General features: G+C 42.7%; 1 protein-coding gene across 1 annotated transcript in view; it reads left to right on the top strand.

The window, feature by feature from the left end:
* HHAT (hedgehog acyltransferase) overlaps window positions 1-24,395 on the top strand; it is a 333,533-nt gene that overhangs the window by 19,952 nt on the left and 289,186 nt on the right. The window contains exons 2-3 of the mRNA XM_032393120.1: window positions 7,860-7,993; window positions 21,205-21,272. Of these exons, the coding sequence (XP_032249011.1) occupies window positions 7,860-7,993; window positions 21,205-21,272 (202 nt within the window). The remainder of the gene's footprint in view (window positions 1-7,859; window positions 7,994-21,204; window positions 21,273-24,395) is intronic.

The raw sequence follows: 24,395 nt of genomic DNA on the forward strand, positions 1-24,395 counted from the left end.
ATGTAAACCCTTTTAGTTAGATACTTTTCTCCCACCAGGCAGGTGTGGTATGTTAGTTTCTTATTGTTTCTGTAACAAATTACTACAAACGTAGTGGCTTAAAACAACACAAGTTTATTATCATGCAGTTCTGGAGGTCAGAAGTTCTGTAGGCTCTAGGGCAGACTTTTTTGTTGTTGCCTTTTGATGCTGCCTTCAGTTCTTTGCTGGTGGTCTCTTCCTTCATCTTCAGAGCACACTACGCTAATCTCTGCTTTCATTATCCCATTTTCTCTGTCTTGGACCCTCCCAGAAGGACCCTTGTGATTGTACTGGGCCTATGTAGATAATCAGGGATAATGTCCCCATCTTAATGACAGCTGCAAAATCCCTTTGCTCTGTAAGGAACTGTATTTATAGGTTCCAGGGATTAACACATGGACATTTCTGGGAGAGCCCTATTTGGGGGCTTTCCGAGATGGGATTTTATATTTTGTCTTCACAAATAACACAGTTCCCTGAATCTCAGTAGGAGCTCACTGATACTTGTTGAATGAAGAACTGCATCTAGATTTCATTATTTAAAGTACAGTTTCTGGAAGAATAGAAGTGATGGTCTTGCCGTACTCTCTGCCACATCTGGAGTTTTAGGTTCAGGTCTAGATACCTATACTATAAAGACAACTGACTGAATGGTAAAGGGTCTAGGAACTAGGTCACTGAAGAAATGGTAGAAGAAATCATGGATGTTTGTCCTGGAAGAGGGCTTGGGATGGAGTGTGTGGCATTAATTATCTTTAAATATTTGAAGGAGTATTATTGGAGAGAATAATTAAGCCTTTTTAGTATAATAGCAATAACATTAAAAACAAAAAGAATAGAATTTTAGAACTTACTGTCCCCAAGGCACTGTCCTATCACTTTGTAAGTTCATCTGATCCTTACAGCAACCCTCTGACTGTTATCCCTGATTATACATAAGGAAATTGAGGCATAGAGAGGTTATGCTACTTGTCTTAGGGCATACAACTAGGAAGTAGCAAAGCTGGGATTCGAACTTTGGCTCCACAGCCATCTCTAAAGAATCGCATTACCGTGCCTCCATGCCTTTAGTTCCAGAAGGTACAATTGGACTAGTGGCAGAAAGTTTTTAAAAAATAGAGGGGGGCAGTTTTTGACTCAGTTTGAGGAAACAACAGGATAATAATCAGAACTGCTTAGAAAAAGTTTCTCTGCCTCTTGATGTTACTGGAAATGGTCAGGTAGGTTATTGTAAAAGAAATTCCCAAACTGGCTAGAGATTAGATCAGATGACAGTAGAGTCCTTACTGATTTTGAAATTCTGACCTGGGGGACATAACTATTTTTTTCATATACAAATAATCAACTTTTGCAACATTTTATGTACTAAAGCTCCCTTGTGAACTGCAGTTTTCCCAGTAACTTTCTAGGATTTATGTATTAGTGACTCTCACATACTGGAGTGGTAGGCTGTGTTGCTGCCCCCTTTGAAGGTGCCCTTGCTGTGCTCTCTTGTAACGAGATGGAATCACTCTTCTCTTCCTGCTTGGATCTGGACTGGTCTTTTGACCAACAAAGTGTTCTGTGAATTCTGGAGCCTGGTCCTTAAGAGACCTTGCCCCTTCTGTCTTTGTTCTTTTGAACCCCCGAAGCCACCGTGCTGTGAAGGGTCAGACCTGCCTAGAGGAGAAGCTGCTAGGTGGGGGTGAGGTCCTCTTGGCCCCTCCAGTCCCTGTTGAGCTGTGCGGTGACTTAGTTACGAGAGTGGTGCCAGGTAAGATCAGGAGAATGGCCCACATCGCCATCCCACAGAATCACGAAGAAAACGGATCTTTGTTGTTTTAAGCCACTGTATGTTGGGGTGGTTTATGGTGCAGTGAGACATGACTGATACATGATATTTTGGTGCATGTTTGGAAGTCGTGCAGGTATTGTAAAATATTCTGTAATTAGACATTCTGCCCAGTCCAGCGGACCTCCTCCAACCCACCCAATCATCGCTCCGTGTTAGTGAAGCCTTTCTGGGTTTGGAGAAGTGTTTTTTGTTAGTCTTACATAGTAAAAGAAGAAGACTCTTTGTAAGACTCCTGAGTAGGGTTTGGAGAAAACTGACGTGAGAGGACACAGTGTGTCTGGATTTGGGTTTCCTCGTGAGAGTCCTCCAATTTGTATTCTGCAAAATAAGTTTGTTTCATCAAATTGGGCCCTAGAAAGGAGCAAGTCTCCTAATTTTTCCAAATGTGCTAGAATATCGCCCTACTCTTTGCTTCTCTTCAAAGCCATTGTCAGTTCAGTGTACGTGTGCTCTTTTTGCTTTTATTACTTTGTGATTTCCAGAGTGTTCATTTGTTCCTAAATTTAGAATTATTTCAATTTTACTCTGCCCTTATCTCTATGTAACTGCTGACTTTCCCTTCTTATATCTGAGTAAATTGGTTTAGTTTGTCGTCTTCAGTCAATCTTTTAAGGAAAGTATGAGTTAGATGGTTCATGTGTGTTTTGATTATATCTAGTTGATTTACAAATTTTCTTCCTAGGGAGTATCTAAATTACACATAACTTTAAAATTTTCTTTTGCTTGTATGTAGCTTGTATAACTTCTAGCTTCCCTAATGGATTGATTTCATCATAGACATTGAAAAAAATCAATCTCGTAAGAATAGGGAGGTGGCTGAGGGAAGGCTCTGGAGTTAGACTTGGTGGGTCTGAAGCTAAGCCCTGCTGCTTATCAGCTGTGTGATCTGGGGCAAATTTCTTGACCTTTCTGGGCTTTGGTTTTCTTTTGTGTTAAATGAGGGTACCAAAAGTACCAACCTTAAAAAGTTGTTATGAAGATTAAATGAGGTAATACTTGTAAAGTGCTTGCTTGGCATAGGTAGCCTATAAATAGCACTTATTATAGTACAGTTGTTACTAAAGTATAAGAAAACTAAGTAGAGGAAAATTTCAGTTTAGGACATTGAGCAACCGTGAATTGGTAGAAGTAACAATGATGATGCTGGTACCTAAGGATTATTAGCTCAGTGCTGAGTGCTGTTTTGAAAGTCCTCTGGTGCATGTTGGGGTGTGGTTATAGCTCATTCACACTGGATATATCAAGACCAAGCAGTAGAAAACATTTAAAATGGAAGTGTTGGAATCCATTTGTAGCATGCATCAAAAATAAAGATACATTTGAAGTGATATTGGAAATTGCTGGGGGAAAGCATCTTACAGAAGTTATGTTTATGCACATTTTTGGCTTTGGCATAGTGAGCTGTGCTTCTCTGCCAAGACTAAGGAGCAGGATTTCTGCCTGTGAAAGAGTGGGAGCTGGGAAATTGGGTTCTGGTTTTTGCCCCATCACTGGCTTCTCTGTGTGCTTGGGCAGATCGCTGGCTTTCCCTGAGCAGGATTCTGATTCCTGAAAAAGAGCTAACTGTTAGCCCTCCTGGAGAGGAGTAGAGTAGATGATATCTTTGAAAGCAGGTGGAGTGTTAAATTACAAAGTAAATGCAAATGTATGTTTCTTCAGTATGGAAAAAACTCTGTTAGCTGCCATTTTACAGCTAGGATTTTATTCTGTGGGCCTCTTGAGTTCTATAATCCCCAGATAAATACTTTTTTGAAATACCCAGCCTCAGGGGCTTTTACACCCCAATATGTAGGTAAAATTCCTTGTTACTCCAGTCTGACTTCTTTCCCTTTGATCCCAGAGGAACCTGCTATGATTTCCTTCCAACACCTAATAGTAAATGTACTTTCTCTCTCTTTGTCTTCATTTACCTCAAATATTCTATTCTTGTCGATAACATTTAGCTTTGAGATACTGTGATCTTACAGCTTTGGAGTTGCTGTTATTGTTTTCTTCTTTTTCAATCCTACTGCTTCCTGGACTGGTTTCCTGTCCAGGAAGGACTTAATTTTTCTTTGTGTTGCTTGGTTCTAGCACTTTCTCTCTACTTCCTCCCGAATTGCTGCCCTTCCTGCCTCTAGATTACCACACTGTCAAAGGGCTTCTTCCTGAAGCTTCATTCAAATAGTTAAATGTACTGGCTCATAAGCCTGAGGTTTCTTCAGCAAATCAAAGCCAAACTTGTAATACTTTATGTTTAAGACCCTCTGCTACATGACTCCTGCTCTCCCTCCCCCTCCACTATCTACATTTGTACTTTTTCACAGTCCTGACCAGTATTCCCACTAAGGCGGCAGACTTCTCAGACCCATCCCTTTCCCATCACACATCCTGGCATCTCTTCTTAGCTCTCACAGATCAATGGTACAGCCTCAGTTACGTAGATTAATCAGGTAGGCATTTACTTAAACACAGGCTGTACTCCTATCTGTTGGCTTTTCCTGTAGAAGTAATTTACAAATGGTGATTAGTTTCTGGGCTGTCTCGCAGATACCCACTAAGCTGATAATGCTGTTGCAGGACGGGATCTGTGCATGAACAACAGAAAAGAAGCATTACTTACACATTTGAGTAAGGACCTCTTTGATTTTTATCATGATAGCCTATCCCTAAAGAAGAGCATGCTTGTTTAGAGAACGAGAAATAGAAATTTGAGAATTTTTCTGAGTGTTTAGGAACCTGTATGGATTTGGACACTTAAAAGTTCTAGTTATATTCCCCAGTGTCCAACTTGCCTTTTCTTTGATACTGTTGGGTCATTGAATCCTTTAAACATACCTACTCTGATTTGCTTTCTGAAGGCACAGCTGAAATGAATACAGAAGAAAGCACTGGGGAGAGGAATTTTCTTGAGATAGGTGGTCAAGAGCGGAAAAGAGAGGTGTAGGGAAGAAAGATCTGTTAAGGATGACATGTGAGTGTCTGTGGTGGTGGTGTTTTGAGGTGGCATTCCTGGGATTGTGAGTGATGAAACAAGACAAGTGGGAATATGCATATCATTCCCTTGGGGATAAGCAAAGAAGTGGTGAAGAAGAGATGCTGGGCAGAAGGCTGTCCAGGTGACCCCCAAGGGGCGGCCAACAGTTTGTTTGCTGTCGGGGTGGCCTGGGGTTGGGTTGGGTGTGGACAACACGTGAGACCTGAGTGAGAGCTCTGGGGATGCCCTTCTGCTGAAGGAAGCCTGGCAGCAGGTGGGATGACCACGCCACACGGAGGGGCCGTGAAATTTCATCAGATCAGGGAGAAAACCAGAGCTCTGGTGAGGTAGGCTTCTGATGAATTAAATTCACTAACGGGACCTGTTGGACAGATCATAGCTAATATTTTGGGGGCACTTACTTGGTGCCAGGCCTTAGATAAGTATTTTACATTAAATTTTAATTCAATAACCCTGTGAGGAAACCTATCTAAGAGGTTTGACCCACTCAAGTTCCTCTACCACTAAATGGCAGAGCTCCCCCCACCCCCCGCACTCTGACTCTCCCCCGCCCCGCCATCTGCTTCATGCAGGCTTTCCTAGCATGCTGTCAGGTGCAGGCTATTTGGTCCAGTCCCCACATTTTTAATGTGAAGATTCAGCTCTGCTGCTTTGTTGCTCGTTACTATGTATCTTTGTGTAGGTGTCTGCAAAACGTGCACAATATAGCTAAGAGCACCAGAAAGGGAAACGTTTTAACACTGAATTTTTTGGTTCCCCACAGTTAATTAATGCAGAGGAATTGTCCTAGAAGAGAATGTCTCTGGAAAGCTTCTAAACAGCAGGGCTTCTATAACTTTCATCTCTAAGATTATGTTCACATTTCAGTAGCATTTTTAGGGGTTCAGACTTTGCTAATCACATATTCTAAATGGAGGTGAGGAGGCCATCCAATATAATACCAATATCCTTTGAAAAGAGACCCATAAAACCCAGAGGTTAAAGGTAACTTCCCACTAATGGGAAGACTACGCTATTCCCACAAAATTCCACAAAGAAATTCTCAGGTATTCTAGGAGATGCCAGGCATTTAAAAATAAAGTGTGAGTAAAAATGTTTAAAGCTAGAAATGGTTCTGAAAAATAGCAGGGGGACCTGAGAAGGTGTTGAGGGCTTGAGAGTGTTTGGGATTGAAAACGTAAGTGCCTTCTGGATCCCTTAGGTTGCAGGAGACCAAACAGCCTGAGCAACTTTTAGGTCATTACCAGTAGGTACTCTGGGTGGAGGACCGCTGACTTCTGACCTCCTATTTTATGAAAGTCAAAGTTTGCATATTTTTCTGCTCTGTCTCTCTGAGCTTGAAGAGACGAGTTTGTGCGTAGTGGATTATGAGCCAGGCTGTAGGGACAAGTAACTTTGTAAACTGGCATTAATGGAGCTGGCTCTGGCTGAGGGGAGGCATGGAGTCTCGGTGGTCCCAAGACCTGGATTTGAGCGCTGGCTCAGTTATTTCTGACCGTGTGGCCTTGTTCTTCACATTTGTCATCTGTAAAATGCCTCTCTCTCTTGCTCCACCTTCTTCACTAGGTGTTGTGAAAATAAAATGAGATGTGTGAATTCTGATTCTTGGCGTTACTGTCCCATATGAGAAGTGCTTGCTTGGGGCTTAAAATTTGCTCCTATTTTAATTTGGCATCTACAGTGAGACATATTTGAGAGGCTTAAGTAAAGCATTGAGAGCATTTAACTAACTCTTTGTTACTGGAGAGCTGATTATTTAATTTGCAGAATTTTAGGACTTCCTATCACCTGCTCTAATACTTAGAATATAGACATGGCTGCCGTAAGAGAGAGATCGAGAATAGCAGAGGCTTAAACAACCTGGAAGTGCATTTCTCTTTCATGTAATAGTCCAGATATAAATGGTCTGGGGCAGTTTTGGGGGTGGGGTGGTACATGGAGTCAGGGACGGAGGCTCCTCGATCTTGTTTTCCCACATGGCTCTCACCTCTTGGCCCGAGGTGGCTGTCCCAGTTCTGGCCACCAGGAAGGGCATGGCCACAGCTTTACAGCCTGAGCTATTCAAATGCCCACACTTGGCTACACTATATAGTTGAGCTTAGCATTCATGCCTTCAGTTAAAAATTCCATTACTGTGTAAGAAGGTAGACTAAATATTGTGGGACCTGCCACAGCTGCTGGGGGTCAGGTTATCACTTCCCTTTAAGAAGTTTACATAAGGGGCGCCTGGGTGGCTCAGTTGGTTAAGCGACTGCCTTTGGCTCAGGTCATGATCCCGGAGTCCCGGGATCGAGTCCCACATCGGGCTCCCTGCTCAGCGGGGAGTCTGCTTCTCCCTCTGACCCTCCCCCCTCTCATGCTCTCTCTCTCTCTCTCTCTCTCTCTCTCTCTCTCTCAAATAAATAAATAAAAATTCTTAAAAAAAAAAAAAAGTTTACATAAGATGGAAGATGGCGGTTTTCATGCACCTAGTCATGTAAACAACTATGGGATGACATTTGAAGGGGAGAACGAGGAGGTTAAGGCTGTTGGCTTAGAACAGGTTTGGAGATGATCTGTACTTTTCTTCTATTCAGGATTTAAAGCCATTTATTATTCATGGAGCACTAGTCCCCTCTTGCTACATTCTACACCCCGTGTTGGGTACTGGGGACTCAGAGATCATGGTCCCTGCTCTCCAAAGGCCCACCCCACAAAGGGAGGCAGGCGTGTCCGGCATTGAGCACATGACTGTCTGGTGTGCACTCTGATGGGAGGCAGATGGGGGGCTGTGGGAGCTCATGGGGGAGACCTGCCCATCCCAAGGAAGGTAGGGCGTGGGCGTGTACGTGTGCGTGTTTGTGCGTGTGCGTGTATTTTGGATGCAGGATGCATAAGGTCACTGGCAGAAGGAAGTATAACTGGTGTTATATCTGTATCGCCTGAAATAGTGACGGGTCCCTGAGAGAGCAAGTGAACTGATAGGATGCTCTGTTTCCTAGTGTCATGTCTATGGCTTAATGTCTTTATATCTGTTTCTCTTCCTAGAAACTCTCAGTGTGTCTGCCTGGACGATTTGTCACAAGGAACAATGCTGCCCCGATGGGAACTGTCTTTTTACCTGTTTGCTTCACTAGGCTTCCACTTATATTCTTTCTATGAAGTTTACAAAGCTTCCAGAGGTAAGGCCCCAACTTTCCTGACCTTCTATCAAGAAAGAAAGGGGGAAGGAAGTACTCAGAGGTAGAAAATTCAGGAAGATTGTCTAATGGGCTGGGGATGACTTGGCCCCTGCTTTGCTTTCCCCTCTCTGGGACACTTTGAGTCCATGATCTGAGTCAGTGCTATTTTCCACCACAATCCTCGATCTTGGAGTGGATCCTGTAAGAGGAGGGTTTGATTCAATGGCTATTGAAGGCTGTGGAGGTGATATGCAGTAACCTCTTCCATCTTTCTTCCATCATCATTGCTCTCAGACATGTGGAGGGAGCTCACGGTATTAGAGGCCTAGACTCCTTTGTCCTTTTGTTCTGCTGTGTTTAGTGCTTTGTATGCTTGTTGAAGAAGAATCATCACCAAATCCACATTCCAGCCTATAGGAAGGGGGGTGAGAATCCTCCTGTCCTTTAAGGAGAGCTCAGCAAGTTACCCTTATCACTTCTGCTCACCCCCACTTGGCCAGTGCCAGGTCTTATGGACACACCTGGGAGGCTGAGAAACATCATCTTTAGCTTGGTGGCCATGCACCACTCAGACTTCCCATGTTATGGAAGGATGGGAGAAAGAAATGAGGAGGGACCATCATGGTCTCTTCTGTAATCAGGGATGGTTTCCTAGAGGAGATGATGATTACTTACGACGATTTTGTTGTAAGACAGAACAGGAGCCTGCCGAGTAGGGAAGATGTCAGAGGATCTGTGGAAAGAGAGGAGTTTGTAGGCAAAGGGACAAAACTTTGGGGTGTGAGGAAGCATAGCATGGTCTGGCAACTACAGACCACTCGGTGGGACTGGAGTATAGAATGTGAGGGGACAGTGGTAGGAGGTGAGCTTAGATCAGAAAGCAGGGAAAGGCTGTGAAAGACATTTCCTATTTATGTGTGGAGTTTGGCGGGAGAGTATGCTGAAAAGTCACTTAAGATGGTAAAACGGGGATTTGGAGAAGCACAGGTGAGAGTGCTCTGCTCTGAACACCTACCTCCTTATGGATCACTGGGACTGATTTTGATATGTATCCCCAGGATTGATTTTTCTCCCATTCTACATATGTCCCACTCAAGGCCATGGGCTTGGGTGCAGAGACAGACCATCTACAGTAGATGAGGACTGTTCTTTTGTCCAGGCTGGCCAAGTAGTTGTATTCCCCTGCTGGAGCCTCTGAGCTCCCATGTGGGGGAGCCAACCCTGCTCTATGTCAGGCACCATATTAGATACTCCATGTACCTTGTCTCGTGCGAACTTTACAACAGCCCTACGAGATGGTATATTACTTCGAAGATAGGCTTGGCAGCAGAAACACAGCCTCCAATATAACTGTTCCAAGGCTCATATGGTGTCCAGACAGCATCAAAGAGCCTGGCTCCTTCTATCATGTCCCTCTGCCATCTTCGTCATGTGGCTTCACCTCATGATGTAAGGTGGCTGCTTCAGCTCCAACTGTCATGTTCACTTTTCTCCCAGAAGGAAGGATGGAAGGGAAGGGAAGGGGAGGACAAGCCCTCCTCTTTTCTGAGTATGACTTGAAAGTTGCTTACGTCGTACCCATTGACATACCATTTGCTAGAACTCAGTCCTGTAGCCACATCAACTGTGAGGGGAGCAAGTAAATGTAATCTTTGGTTGGAAGTCCCATTTATTGAGCTAAATTTAAGGGTTCTATTATAGAGGAGGAAAGAATGGGTATGAGCAGCTAATCAGCTGCTAATATTAGCAGCTAGTCTTTTCCATAAATGGAGGGGGAAAGAATGGGTATTAGCAGCCAGTCAGTAGTCTTTTCCATAAATGGATGTCAGTATTCCAGATTTTCGCCATTCTAGTAGGGGTGTAGTGGTATCTCATTGTTTTAATTTGCATTTCCCAGATGACATGTGATGTGGAGCATCTTCATATGCTCATTGCCATATATATCTAATCATCTTTGGTGAGGTGTTTGTTCAGGTCTTTTGCCCACTTTTTAACTGGATGGTTTATTTTCTTATTCTTGAGTTTTAATAGTTCTTTGTATATTTTAGATAATGATTTTTGCAAATATTTTCTTCCAGCTTGTGGCTTGTCACCTTATTCTCTTGACAGCGTCTTTTACAGAGCAGATGTTTTAAATTTTGGTTAAGTCCAGTTTACCAATTGTTTCTTTCACACATTGTGTCTTGGGTATCTAAAAAGTACTTGCTAGAGCCAAGGGCATCTAGATTTTCTCTTATGTTATCTTCTAAGAGTTAATTAGTGTTGCATTTTATGTTTAGATCTATAATATCCATTTTCAGTTAATTTTTATCAAGTGTGTAAAGTCTGCATCTAGATTTACTTTTTTGAATGTGGATGTCCAGGTCCAACATTTGTTGAAAGACCATCTTTCCTGTGTTGTATTACCTTTGCTCCTTTGTCAAAGGTCAGTTTACTGTATTTATGTGGGTCTTTTACTGGGCTTTCTATTCCTCTATTTGTCTATTCTTTCACCAATGCCACAGTCTCATGGATACTGAGGCGTTATAGTAAGTCTTAAAATTGGGTGACTCTGACTTTGTTCTTCTCCTTCAATATTGTGTTGGCTATTCTGGATCTTTTGCCTCTCCATATAAACTTTAGAATCATGTCATCAGTATCCACAAGGGACTTGCTGGGATTTTGATTTGGATTGCATTGAATCTATACATGAAGTTGAGTAGAACTGACATCTTAACAATATTGAGTCATCTTCCTGTCCATGAACATGGAATATCTCAATTTTTTTTTTTATTCATCAGAGTTTTCTAGTTCTCCTAACATATAACTTGTATGTATTTAGTTAGATTTATACCTAAGTATTTTATTTTTTGGGGGTGCTAATGTAAATGGTATTGTGTTCTTAATTGTAAATTTCACTTGTTCATTGCTGATCTATAGGAAAGTAATTGACTTTTGCATATAAATCCTGTATCCTGTAACCTTGCTATAATCACTTACTGGTTCCAGGAGTTTTTTTGTAGATTCTTTGGATTTTCTACAGAGGTATTTGTATTATCTGCGTACAAAGACAATTTTATTTCTTCCTTTCCATTCGGTATACCTTTTTTTTTTTTTTTTTTTAAGATTTTACTTATTTATTTGACACGGAGATAGAGCCAGAGAGCACAAGCGGGGGGAATGGCAGAGGGAGAGGGAGAAGTAGGCTCCCTGCTAAGCAGGGAGCCCTATGCGGGGCTCGATCCTGGCCCCTGGGATCATGACCTGAGCTGAAGGCAGATGCCTAACTGACTGAGCCATCCAGGTGCCCTCCATTTTGTATACCTTTTATTTCATTTTCTTATTGCACTATCTAGGACTCCCATTATGATATTGAAAAGGAGTGGTGAGAGGGGACACTTTTTTTGCCTTTTATCCTGATCTTAGCAGGAAAGCTTTCTGACCATTAAGTATGATGTTCACTGTAGGTTTTTTGTAAGTGTTCTTAATCCAGTTGAGGAAGTTCCCTTCTATTTCTAGTTTGCTGAGAGTTTTTATTTGAAAATGGGTGTTGGATTTTGTCAAATGCTTTTTGTGCCTGTATTGATAAGACCATTGGTTTTTCTTTTTTGGCTTGTTGATGTTATGGATTACACTAACTCATTTTTGTGAGTCTTTGTCCATGAGTTTGTTTTTAACAAACCTCTACTGGACTCAGCAGGGCAGGTCGTCCGCTGTGTGTGTTGTTAGCTGGAGCTGCAATCATCTGGTGGCTCACTCATGTGGCTAGCCAAGACCTCAGTTGGGGGCTGTCAGCTAGCATGCAGAGGTTCTCTCTGCATGGCTCTCCACATGGCTTATATTTCTTATAACAGGACAGCTGGGTTCAAGAGGGAGTATTGCAAGTACACAAAAGCAGAAGCTACAGATCTCTTGAAGCTCAGCCTGGGAAGTTGTACAGTTCACTTCTGCCTCATTTATTGGTGAAAGCAAATCACAGCTCTAGTCCAGATTCAAGGGGAGTAAAGACTACACCTCTTTATGGCTGGAGCAGCATGTATGTGCATGGAATTTATGGCCGTCGTCTTAGGAGTCTATTACAATGGGTGTTGTACGTTTTTTACCCGGATGAGGATACAGAGGCTGAAAAATATAACTTGTCTAAGGTCACACATTTAATAAGTTCTAATGGAACTGGGGTTAAAATCAGAGGTGTCCAACTCGAGACCCAATATTTGTTCTGTTCTGCCACTCATATTTATTGATAATTTAATTCCTAAAGCACCTCGCTTTAAAAGGGGAGGCCCTTTTGTCTATTCTACTATAAAATTTTAAAATTTTATCAAAAATTGGAATAAAATGTTTCCTTTCTGTGTGCTGCTGGCTGCTGGGATGGGTGGGAGGGGATCCTTCTGTGGATAGTATGAAGCTTTTCTGCACCTCAGCTGATTCAGAGGCTGTCATGCTGTTTGACTTATTAGTGACCACTCCCTAGCCTGAAGCTTCTTTTATCCTGTTTTTCCTTTAAATGCCAGTGCCAAAGTGTTTCTCAGGTTACTCCCAAGAAATGTCTTCTTTCTCTAATGCTTTTGCCAGTTCAGCTCATGGAAGCCGGATCCCCTTGTCTTGCCAAAGTATGTTTAATGGTGCAATGTTAAGTCTTCTTGGCTCCATGTCTTACTGTCTAGTTTGGGAAAAAGTGCTACTTAGCTGCATGAAAGAAGTAGGTCACTGGGAAAACTGTCTCTTCTGTAAACTTTTTTGGGGTGTTTGTATCTGGAGCAAATAGAGTGCCTAGAACATAATACAGGCTCAAAACTTACCCACTAAGTGAAATGCCACCAGTGGGCATCTGCATGGCTGCTTTCTCTGGGTGTGGACCAGGCATCCTGTTCACTGCACTCTGTCTGGGGAAGCAGGGTTGTCAGGCCATTAGGGACAGCAGGCTGATTCTAATGGCCTTCATCAAATGGAATCTTTTGGTAAATTCACAACAGGGACTGAACAGAACACCCCTTCTTCCTCCCGACTCTACCAGGCGTAGAGCATCTCTAAGTCATATGGAAGTACTTGGGATGGGGTGGTGGTGATCTGCTGTGTTTGGTGACTTCTCCCCTTGAGCTCTGCAGTGTTGTGGCTAATCCAGACCTACTGTGTCAAGTTTATGCCCTTGTGGTTCAGTAGATGTAGAAACACTTTTATGTCCCTCTGCGTACACTTAACATGAGGAAAGATGAGATCTGCCATGCAGTAACCTTGAAAGAGTTAACGCTCCCACCTAAAAGAGATCCATATATTGTAGTGTTCCTATCAGTTTGACGCAGTTCTTGAAATGAAAAGAGTCGAATTGTCATCAGTAAAAACCTGAGTGATTGGCAGTCACCTGGGAAAGCAGCTGGGAGGGGAAGTCTTAGACTACTGTTTCAATTTATTTATTGGTTTATATTCAGGTTTATTTCTTCTTGTACCTATTTTGACATTTTGTAGCTTTCCAGGGATCTATGCACTTATGTAGGTTTTCAATTTGATTAGTGTAGTGTGGTTCATAATACTCATATTTAAAATTTTTTTGTTTCTGTAGTTTTGCTTTCCTCTCTTACTGTGTATTTTGTTTTACATCTTCTCCTTCCCTCCCTCCCTCCCTCCCTCCCTCCCTCCGTCTTTTTCTGCTTTCATCAATTGTGCCAGAGAGCGTAGGAATCTTTCCAGAATGTGGCTTTGTTCGGTTTCTCAGTTGTTTCCTTTTGTTCTCCAATTCACTGATTTCTGCTCTTATTATTTCTTATTGTTTCTTTGGATTTGCTCTGTTCCTTTTCATTCCAACTGTATGAGTTGAATGTATAGCTCACTTATTTTGTAAGGAATCTATTTATATTGTTGTATCATACCTGATAGCTTTTCTCAGAAGGATTTCCAGAGGAGGCATTGCAGAGTCAAACTACATGAATTTTTTTTTTTTTTTTTTTTTTTAAAGATTTTATTTATTTATTTGACAGAGAGAGACACAGCGAGAGAGGGAACACAAGCAGGGGGAGTGGGAGAGGGAGAAGCAGGCTTCCCGCGGAGCAGGGAGCCCGATGCGGGGCTCGATCCCAGGACGCTGGGATCGTGACCTGAGCTGAAGGCAGACGCTCAACGACTGAGCCACCCAGGCGCCCCTACATGAATATTTTTAAGGTTCTTGATAGACTTCCCCAGACTGTTCTCCAGGAAGGTTGTGCCAATAATACTTCTTCTTTTGGAGAGTGTCCCTCTTCTTGTGTTTCAGCAAGTTGAGCCTTTCTTCTTTAGCCCATCTCACATGTATTTGGCATATGATTGAAGTGAAAAGTTAAATTATTTTTTCCCAAATAGATAACCAAGCATGATTAACTATTTCTTTTTTTTTTTTTTTAAAGATTTTATTTATTTATCTGAGAGAGAGAATGGGAGACAGAGAGCATGAGAGGGGAAGGGTCAGAAGGAGAAGCAGACCCCCTGCTGAGCAGGGAGCCCGATGTGGGACTCGATCCCGGGACTCCAGAATCATGACCTGAGCCGAAGGCAGTTGCTTAACCAACTGAGCCACGCAGGCGCCCCTTAACTATTTCTTTTCATATTGAATTATGATGCAATCTTGATCATTGCTACATTCTTTTTTTAAAAGATTTTATTTATTAGAGACAGAGAACGCACACACATGTGCATGTGTGTGAGTGGGAAAAGGGGCAGAGGGGAAGAGAATCTGAAACAGACTCCGCGCAGCACAGAGCCCAAGGTGGGGCTCGATCCCATGACTGGGAGATCAAGACCTGAGCCAAAACCAAGAGTCAGCCGCTTAACCGACTGAGCCACGGATGTGCTCCTGTCATTGCTAAATGCTTATATAGACACGAGACTGTTTCGGTTGGGGAGCTCTTTTCTGTTTCATTGATTTCTCCATCAATTTATACATCATTATTGTACTGTTTTAATTAAAAATGCTTTATAAAATATTTGAGTATCTGGTGGAATAAGTTACTACTCATTGTTCTTCATTTCCACACTTAGCTATTCTCACTGGTTTATTCTTCCATATACATATTTGAAACTGTTCTGAAAAAATCTCATTAGGGTTTTAATTAGAATTACAGGAAATTAATTTGTAAATAATTAATATTCTTATAATATTGTATTTTTCCACCCACAGATGTGGTATTTTTTCTTTATTCATTCAGGGTCTTCTGTTATTTCCCTTAGTAAAGGTTGCTGATCTTCTTCATAACAGGTCCTGCTAAAATTCCTCAGATTGAGTCTTTTTTTTTTTTTTCCTTTTATGATTGGGAAATTTTCCAATTATATTTCCTATAATTTGTAGCTGATTATTTCTGGTCTAAAGGTATTTATTTTGGTTTCTGTATGTTAAGTTCCAACTATTTATTGAATTCTCTTAATGTTCCATTAACTTATTTTTGATTTTCCTAATTTTTGTGTTTAGATAATATCATCTGCAGATCATGCTAATGGTCTTGCTTCATCTATGATTGATTAGCTGGGACTTTTAGAACAATATAGTAGTTGGGAAAGAATGCTATTTTTATTTTAATTCTAATTTTAATGGAAATCCCTGTATTGTTTTTACCATTACTGAAAAGTTGAATAAACTTTTCTTTTCTTTTCTTTTTTTTTTTTAAATCATGCTAAGGAATCTGGCTAGCTCCCTTTAACTAAATTTTTTAAAATCAGCAGTGGGGGCGCCTGGGTGGCTCAGTTGTTAAGCTCTTCGGCTCGGGCCCTGATCCCAGGGTCCTGGGATCGAACCCCTCTCAGGCTCCCTGCTCAGCCAGGAGCCTGCTTCTCCCTCTCCTACTCCCCCTGCTTATGTTCCCTCTCTAGCTGTGTCTCTCTCTGTCAAATAAATAAATAAAATCTTTAACAACAACAACAAAAAAATCAGCAGTAAATGTTGAATTCATTTTTAAAGCATCTATTCAGATGATTGCATAGTTTTTTCCCTTTCAAGCTGTTGACATATTTTAAAGTTATACATTTTCCAGTATGGCTTATATGGATTCCTACAAGAAACCTAGGACTATGGTATTTTTAAATACACTGCTTGTTTCCAGGTTTTTCTTTTTTTAATTATTAATTTCTAAGTGAGATTAGTTGGTGTTTTATTTTTTGTTTCATCAGATTTTAATATCAGCATTCTGTTAACTTTATAAAATGAATGGGGAAGTTTTTAATTGTGCATGCTTGGAACTATTTAAATAGTGTATGAGATCTCAGCATCAAAATTTGATATTCACTTGTAAGTTTGTCTAGGCATGGACTCTTTGGAAATAGATTCACTGAAAACTTCAGTATCTTTCAGTTATTTCAGGTTATATTTAGGTTTTCTTAAGTCAGTTTGAGTAATTTATATTTTTCTTTCTTTTTTTTTTTAGATTTTATTTTTACATAATCTCTACACCCAACGTGGGGCTCAAACTCAAAACCCTGACATCAAGAGTTACGTGCTCCACCATCTGAGCCAGCCAGGCACCCCTACATTTTCCCTTTTCATTGAAATTTTCAAATGTATTAACATCCAGTTGTAGATCACATAATGTTTTGAAACACACGTCTCATTTTTTCTGTTTTAGGGAATTTAGCAAAGGTTTTGTCTACTTAGTGGATCTGTTCTCTTTTTCAAAAAACAATCTCTTGGGTTTATTTATAAATTCTACCATTTTTATTTTTTCTGTGACAATTACTCTCTATTGAACTGTAGGCCATCCTAGATCCTTTTGGCTTTCCAGAGCCCAGTTTCAAGTTTTATGGTGTGGCTCTCTTCCTGAAAAGTTGCATATTAGGGACATTTTTATAAACAGAGTGGTATTTTCCATGAATTTGCATTTCCATTTCACAGACACTTTATTTTCATTTTTAAAAACTTGAGTGAGCAGAGGTTAATGTTTCTCTAAATAAACTCTGTAGCACCAGGAAGCCCTGACATTTAAGCAAGTGTGAACAAATGATTGATTTGAATTGCCATGTCCAATTTCTTTGTTTATATAGTAGATGTTCTGAAAATGGAATACAATTATAGTTGAACATTTTCACCTTCTACCTTCTGTTTATTCCTAAACTCACCTGTTCTTATCACATCACTAGTCTCAGTTTATAAGGAAAGGAGATAGCAGCACGTTTACAGATTCTTCTTTGTGTTCATAACACACTAACCTCTCATGAGGGGCGGGCTTTGTAATCAGGAGGTAATTTTCCCCACTTGCTTTTGTGACCAGAGGAATTTGGTTGCAAGCCAGCTGGCAACTCTGTAGGGCCCAGTGTGGGGTGGGCGGCCTTGGGGGTGGGTAATGGGGGCTACCCCTGGTCCTGTCTTTGAACAGGTGGCCTTGCCCTTGGAACCATGGGAGGGGCCACCAGGGGTCCTTCAGTTAACGGTCTTTTGTGAAAGGACCCAAGTGCGTAGCCCCTGCGGGAGCCAGGCACTGCGCAGTGTGTCTTGATGGCCAGCATCGATAGTGTGTGTCAGGCTTCATGTTACGGTTCACCCTGTTTCCTCTGTCACCTGTGGCCAGGGTCGTAGGAAACGTTAGAGCTCCTGCTTTCCTACTGGGAATCCAAGATTGCTGGCTTACCCCTTCCTCTCAGCTTGCACGGGCCTTCTCCTCCTATGTGGACACTGGCCCTCAAGGGAGGGGAGTGTTGGCTTCCAGAGAGTCGATTTTTTTTTTTTTTTTTTTAAGATTTTACTTATTTGAGAGAGAGAACCAGAGAGAGAGAGCACGAGGGAGTGGGGTAGAGGGAGAAGCAGGCCTCCTGCTGAGCGGGGAGCCTGATGTGGGGCTTAATTCCAGGACCCCGGGATCATGACCTGAGCCGAAGGCAGACGCTTAACGACTGAGCCACCCAGGCGCCCCCAGCCAGAGTCGACTTTCTTAACACCTGCAGTAAACTTGTCACAGTGACTTGGGACAGGGCCTGAGCTGGAGGGCATGTGAAGGCAACCCTTTGTGTTAGACCCCGCAGCTCCTTACTCCTTCAGCCAGTGCTCCCTGCCATTCTGTCAAACACAAAAGAGCATGCCCAGAGCTTACGGCTTCCTCTCTGCTGGAGTGTTTGCATCTCAGTCTGGGGCACTTCCACCTCTCTTGGGAGCCCCAAGGATTCCCATGCAAATTGCGTGCCTGGTGGCTTGCCTTGATAGACCCCAGAATTCTTTCAGGTGAGTAACAGATGAGCAGCCTTATTTGGGAGATTTGAAGGCCATTTATATTGTATGTTGCTTTGTATCCTATTTACATATATGATTTGATTTTGCTTGGGCTATTTCTACATCAACTTTTCATTCCCTGAATGGGATTTGGGAGAGGGGAGGAGGGGGGGCCCAGTTCTTAAGAGTTGTCATGGGAAAACCAGCACCTTCTCATCCTTCTATATGACATTTTATATGAATTTTTGAGAGTTGGTTATCGTTAAATTCTTTTATCTGGAGAAGCCCATCTTTTCTGCTCCCTCCCTCTACTCATTTACTGCCACAGTCTGCTGTACCCAGCGGCTTCCTAGAGAAATAAAGAATCAGTAGGAGCTGATTGGAATCTTTCAAATGCATAGAAACAGCAGGACATGTGAAGCCATGATTGGGTGTGCTGGTCCTCGGCAGTGGCTCGTGTCAGACGAGGGTGTGTGTGTGTGTCTCCTCCTCTTCCTGATTATTGCCCTCTAATTACCCCCCACCCCACCCCAGAAATGATTTCCTATCAAAATGTTGAGGGTGAAAGGGGTAGGTTAGTTAGCACTTTTAAGTAAATGGTTTACCACCACAGCTCATTGACATCAATTAAAATGCAAATCCTCTCACTCAGTAGGTAGAATGGGGCTTTGATGTATCCTCTTGTTGGGTGGTGGTTGGGGTGGGGAGAATCAACAGCTGATTTAGTAATGAGGGCTCATCAACAGAAATTGCTTCATTTCTATGCTCTGAGGCAGTTTTGTGGAGCGCTGAATTTTGGGAAATAGAACGAGGGCACCTCGAAGAAAGAGCTGGTTCTGCCTGAGAGTCAGGCCTGTGTGGTGTGGAGAAAATTGCTCAGGCAGAGAAGGCTTCTCTCCGTTTGCAGGGTCCTTTTGCTTGAGTGTATGTGAGGTACGATGAAAACTCTTGCCCTGAGTGAGAATATAGGATCTCTAGCTGAAGGGCCTCATCAGAGAAATTCTGAGGGCCGAAGCTCTTTAGGGAAAGATTTCCCACTACAGGTTCTCAACGGCCTTTCTCCTCTATCAACCAAATTCTGTAGCCGGCCTTTCTCCTCTATCAACCAAATTCTGTAGCCACGCATTTTCAGCTAACTTAAGACCACTTGAAGACGGTGGATTCCAAAGAGGTTGCGAATGTATGTTGTATAGTATTTGTGTCAAGGAATCAGACAAGGGGGAGTTGTAGAAATTCTCCAAACCTGAGAGAGGATTTTTGGTTTAGAGCTGTGCTGTCCAGTACTGTAGCCATTAGCCATACCAGCCCTTAAAATGTGGCCACTTCAAATTGAGATGTGCTGTAAGGATAACATGTGTATTGGATTTTGAAGAATTAGTAAGAAAAAGGGATGTAGGGCGCCTGGGTGGCTCAGTTGGTTAAGCGACTGCCTTCGGCTCAGTTCATGATCCCCGGGTCCTGGGATGGAGCCCCACCTCGAGCTCCCTGCTCTGCGGGGATCCTGCTTCTCCCTCTCCCTCTGCCTGCCACTCCCTCTGCTTGTGCTCTCTCTCTCTCTGTCAAATAAATAAAATCTTAAAAAAAAAGAAAAAGGGATGTAAAATGACTCATTCGTAATTGTTTAATACTGATTCCATGTTGAAATAAATAAGATATACTAAAATTTCATCTTTTTTTACTTTTCAAAATTGTGTCTCAGTATTTCCGTTGGGCATCACCAGACAGGATTTCATTTTTCTTTTACCTGCGCAGATTCCTTTTTCCCACTAGAGGGGGCTGCATTCTAGTTTCAGGAAGTCTGGTGCTTTCGCATGTAAATTTCACTGCCTCTGTACTCTTTTAAAAAAAGAAGCAAAAAAACAAAAAGTTTCTGCTTTGTTTCAGTTCTGCGTAATTCTGATGTTTGTGGAGGTTGCTATTTGTATGTAAGTGAAGCCAAAACAGAAGAGGCAAGAGGAAGAGAGGTTTTCCCACCTTCTTTGTGTTAATGAATTTTAGGAGGTTCCTGTTAACTTCTTTGTTGGATTGCAGTAGTTTGCCCTTTGTTTGTGGGCTCTTCCCTAGGACTTGAGTCTGTGCACATTCACGCACACGCAACGTGATGTGTGTGCAGCTGTAACAGAAAGAACCAGAGCCCTGCTGCAGTCACCCACCTCCACAGCGCCCCCTGCACTGCGTGGGATGCCGTGGGAATGTGTCCCGGAGCTGGGCCATGTGGCACCCTAGGCCAGTGCTCCCACCCCGCCCTTTGCTGTTGTTCCCAGGGGCAGTGTTGCCCATGGTTGGAGGTTGGGGCTCCTCTAGTGTGTGTGTGTGTGACTCTGCCCCTGGATCCTACTGTGAAACCAGCGTCCTTTCAGGATTATGTCTTAATGACTACACACTCTCCTGGTTTTCCTGCAGTCTTTCTGGGTAGTTCCTTTTCAGTTCTTCTGTGGTTTTGTAGGTTTGTTGGTCTGATGAGCACTGGTTTTCCCTTGTTTGTATACTCTGAGCCTTTTGGGGTACCACGAGCCCCAGGCAAAGGCTGCGCCAATCTTGTTTTGTTTCATTCCTGGTATATCACAGTGTGTGCCTGGTTATTGTACACCCTTAAGAAGTATTTGAATATTTTGTTATGCTTTTTGTTTTAAACCAGTTGTATACTTATTACTATTATATGATTTCATTTTATAATCTTGTTAGCATTATGTCCATATCATGGGGCTGTGATCACCATCATTTTGTGGTGTGATCTGTTTAAAATAATTCTTCACCACCTAACCAGGTGAGGCATTTGCACTAATTCCCCCCTTGGTTCCTGTTGCTGAAAGCTTTTTCTCTTGATCCCTCCCCGTTTGTGACCCTTACTACAAATTGAAGGGGACATTTCCATCAGCCCCACTCTGTATTTCCAGGAACTTAAGTCACAGGAAACTGGAGTGGAAGGTCAAGGAGTCTGACGTGTCCCCATGTCTGTAGCTCAGTCCACAGGCAGCTTTTCCAGAACATATTCCAGTTTCTCTTAGTGGTTCTCCTATTAAACCAACCCAGTTTTAAATAAAACTGACTAATGAAACACTGTTTTTCTTGTCAGAACATGAAGAGGAGCTGGATCGACAGTTTGCCCTGGAGATTGGCACTTTATTTGGAGGATTAAAGAAGGTACTTAGTGGATAAATGATAAACCTTCTCAGTTTTCAAACCTGGTTTCAGTATTTTGTCTTACTATTGTATTTGGCTACTGATGAGCTGTGTATTTGTTTTTCTAAGCATTTGGATAGATTTTTATTTATTTATTTATTTTGATAGATTTTTTAAAATGATATAAAAACATTGCTTTCTACTGTTTTCACTCTAGGTATTTAGTGTGCCAGATATATTTTAAGTTCAATCAGTGTTTGTGGGCTGGCTTGGGACATAAAATAATGCTTGCATTCCAAGTTCCAAACACCCAACTTACAAATGAGCTTTTGGAAGACCATTCATTTCCAAGCTGGGCACTGCCTATTGCTGCTTTTTTCTACTGTGAGAGTTGCAGGTCTTGCTTAGAATTGCAGCAAGTTTACTTCAATTTCCATTTTGATTTTCTAGGGTAATCTGTCCCTTCTTTCCAGCTTTGGCTCTGTATGGAGCCACTGTATTAGATGGAAGGCCCATGTTCTTGTGGGACTGGGAAGAGTGTCCTGCCCTGCATGGGGTGCCATTCCCGGCTTTTGTTGTTCTACCCACCAGAAGTTTCCCTGAAAAGCTGGACACAAATCAAGTTTTCGTTCATTGCATCCATTTGTAACTGTTTCTGACTTAAACAAGCCCTTTTAGGATATGAGTAAGACCGTAAGGTGGATGGTATTGTGCCCACTTCAGAGATGAGGAAATCTGGGAAACTTCTGTCGTGGTGGAATTTGAGATGTAGCAGGAGATAGCCCTAGTGAGTGTCTAAGATCTACTCTTTAGAAATATTTCACTATTGGATCTCTTACAACAGAAAAAAATGGTGACATCTCTCTCTCTTTCCCCCTCTTATAATTACAATTCAGGCATTTCAGACAATACTGAATTGTTTGCTAGGGGCAAAAATAAACAAACCCATTTTGGACTAAGAGACTTCTAGCTCTTGAGAAGAGAGGCCATTGCAAGGCAGGATGAGCAGCTGAACAGAGGGTCAGGCCCCAGCAAGTTCTCGAGCTGCGGCAGATTTCATTGTCAAGGGGCAGGCTCCGTCCTGCTGTGTGTGCCACTTCCAGACAAAGGGGCTTTGTCTTTGCTCACTTCCCAGCTCCTGTCACCACTCCTTCAAGTCTAGCTGCTTGACTCCCTGCCAAGGCTGTAGAGTCCTGGGGAGATGACCTTTGCTAAGCATTCTCCATGATAGACCCTCCCCCCACCCCCCATAACAGGGCATGGGTCAGGGGGTGTCAACATTCAGGACAACCCTGCCTTCATGAAAAACTGCATAAAGCACAGATACATGCCCTTGGAGCTCCAAGGACTCAGTCCTTTTCCATTCTGAAAAATCTCTGTCCATGCCTCTGTTTGTCAGACCATCCATCCATTGATCTGGTGCTATTGAGTACCTCTTGTCCTCATCTTTCTATATCTCATCCCTTGCAACTGGGGTGGGTAGTTCAGAGTCTTAGAATTTAGAGGGAAAGTGAGGAGTCCTGGTGCATAGTCAGTAGATGAGGGCAATTGATACTGTGTCCTTGGTGAAGATCCTAAGACCCAGGGCCAGATGTAGTGTTAGGGAGTTCACAGATATCTGCTGAAAGTCTCATTTCAGCTAATACAGAGGCCTGATAGGTTCTGGACACTCCTTGATGTATATTTCCTTTCTTTGAGGTTATGGGAGGTGGTAAGCAAATGCTACCCTGCTCTAAATTCTAATCAAAAGAAGATATTTGGTGAGAGTAGGAATTGTGAACTTTAGAGAAGAGCTTTAATGTTCTCTGACCAGTCCGTGCCTTAAATGTTACAGTTGCTAAACTCAGCACTGCTGACATTTTAGACCAGATAATTCTCTGTTGTGGGGGAGCTGTTCTGTACATTGTAGGACGTTTCACAGTCTCCCTGGCTCTGCCTAGTATACCCCAGCGGCACCTACTGAGCCCGGTCAGGACGATCAAAAATGTCTCCCGGCACTGACCGGTGTCTTTGAGAACAACTGGTCTATCGCAGTATTTAGGGGCTCTCCCCAAACAGCCTCTGCCATTTCTGATTTGCCATTTCTTTTGCTCAGCCTGTTTCCTCTTCTGGATTGTTTCTCTCCCCTTCCCTGTCTGGTCCGTATTCCCTTGTCATATCTGAGCCCAGTTAGCTCTCTGTCACAGAAGCATTGCCTGGACCTCTGAGCTGGGTTTAGTGCTCATTGTTCCTGACACTTCCCTGCCTCTCTCTTTATCCCCTTCCACACACAATACTTTTAATGAGTCTGTTTCTGGGCCCAAGTCTGTACTGAGTGTTGGGGACAAAATAGTTACTAGACAGATAAGGTTCCTGTCCCATTGTCTCTTAATGGGGACAGACTGAAGGTAAGTAAATGAACAAACCTAACAGCCACAGATCGAGCTAAATGATAATGATGAAAATATATAGGGTGATGTGATATAATGCTTTGGATTGTGTCTTGTGCCCTATAATGATGAATATATTTATACAGTTGTATTTTATATTATCCATCCTCCACTAGACTGTGAGTCCCACAGGGACAGGGCTGGGATTTAATCAATCTGGTATCTTTAGTGCCTAGAATAGAAGAGGTGAGTATTTTATTGAATGTAACTGCAGGAAAGAGTGAATACCACTGTGCCGAGTTGTAACATTGGAGTAAAATGCATCAGTACTAACTGCCTGTAGAGAGATGTGTAGGTAAATGCGGAGTGGGACGGTGTTTATAGTCAGAGCAGGGAGAGACCACCGTGGCACAGCCCATCACAAACTGCTTCTGTACAGCTGAGCTACACAGAGTGGTGGGATTGGGCAGGGTCATCAGTAGAGGAGAGGTTCCAGAGGGGCTCGCTGTGATTGGAAAAGGGAAGGAGGTATTAGGGAGATGCTGATCGAGGTGAAGCTTCACTGAGGATAGTGAAGGGGGTCTGGGGCTGAAATCGGGAATGCCTTTGGGCCTGGTAATGTCTTTGGCATGATGCCGATGGCACTGGCCGAGATGCCGGATGTGGGGGTGGGGAGCTCGTGTAGGTGCAGTCGCCTGCTCACGTGCCACACGCGGAGGCATTTGCATCCTCCTTTGCAATGTCTGCTCTTCCTGGCCTGGAAGGGCCCCTTCCT

This window comes from Phoca vitulina, unplaced genomic scaffold (assembly GCF_004348235.1).
Source record: "Phoca vitulina isolate PV1807 unplaced genomic scaffold, GSC_HSeal_1.0 scaffold71, whole genome shotgun sequence".
NCBI classification, from domain to species: Eukaryota; Metazoa; Chordata; class Mammalia; order Carnivora; family Phocidae; genus Phoca; species Phoca vitulina.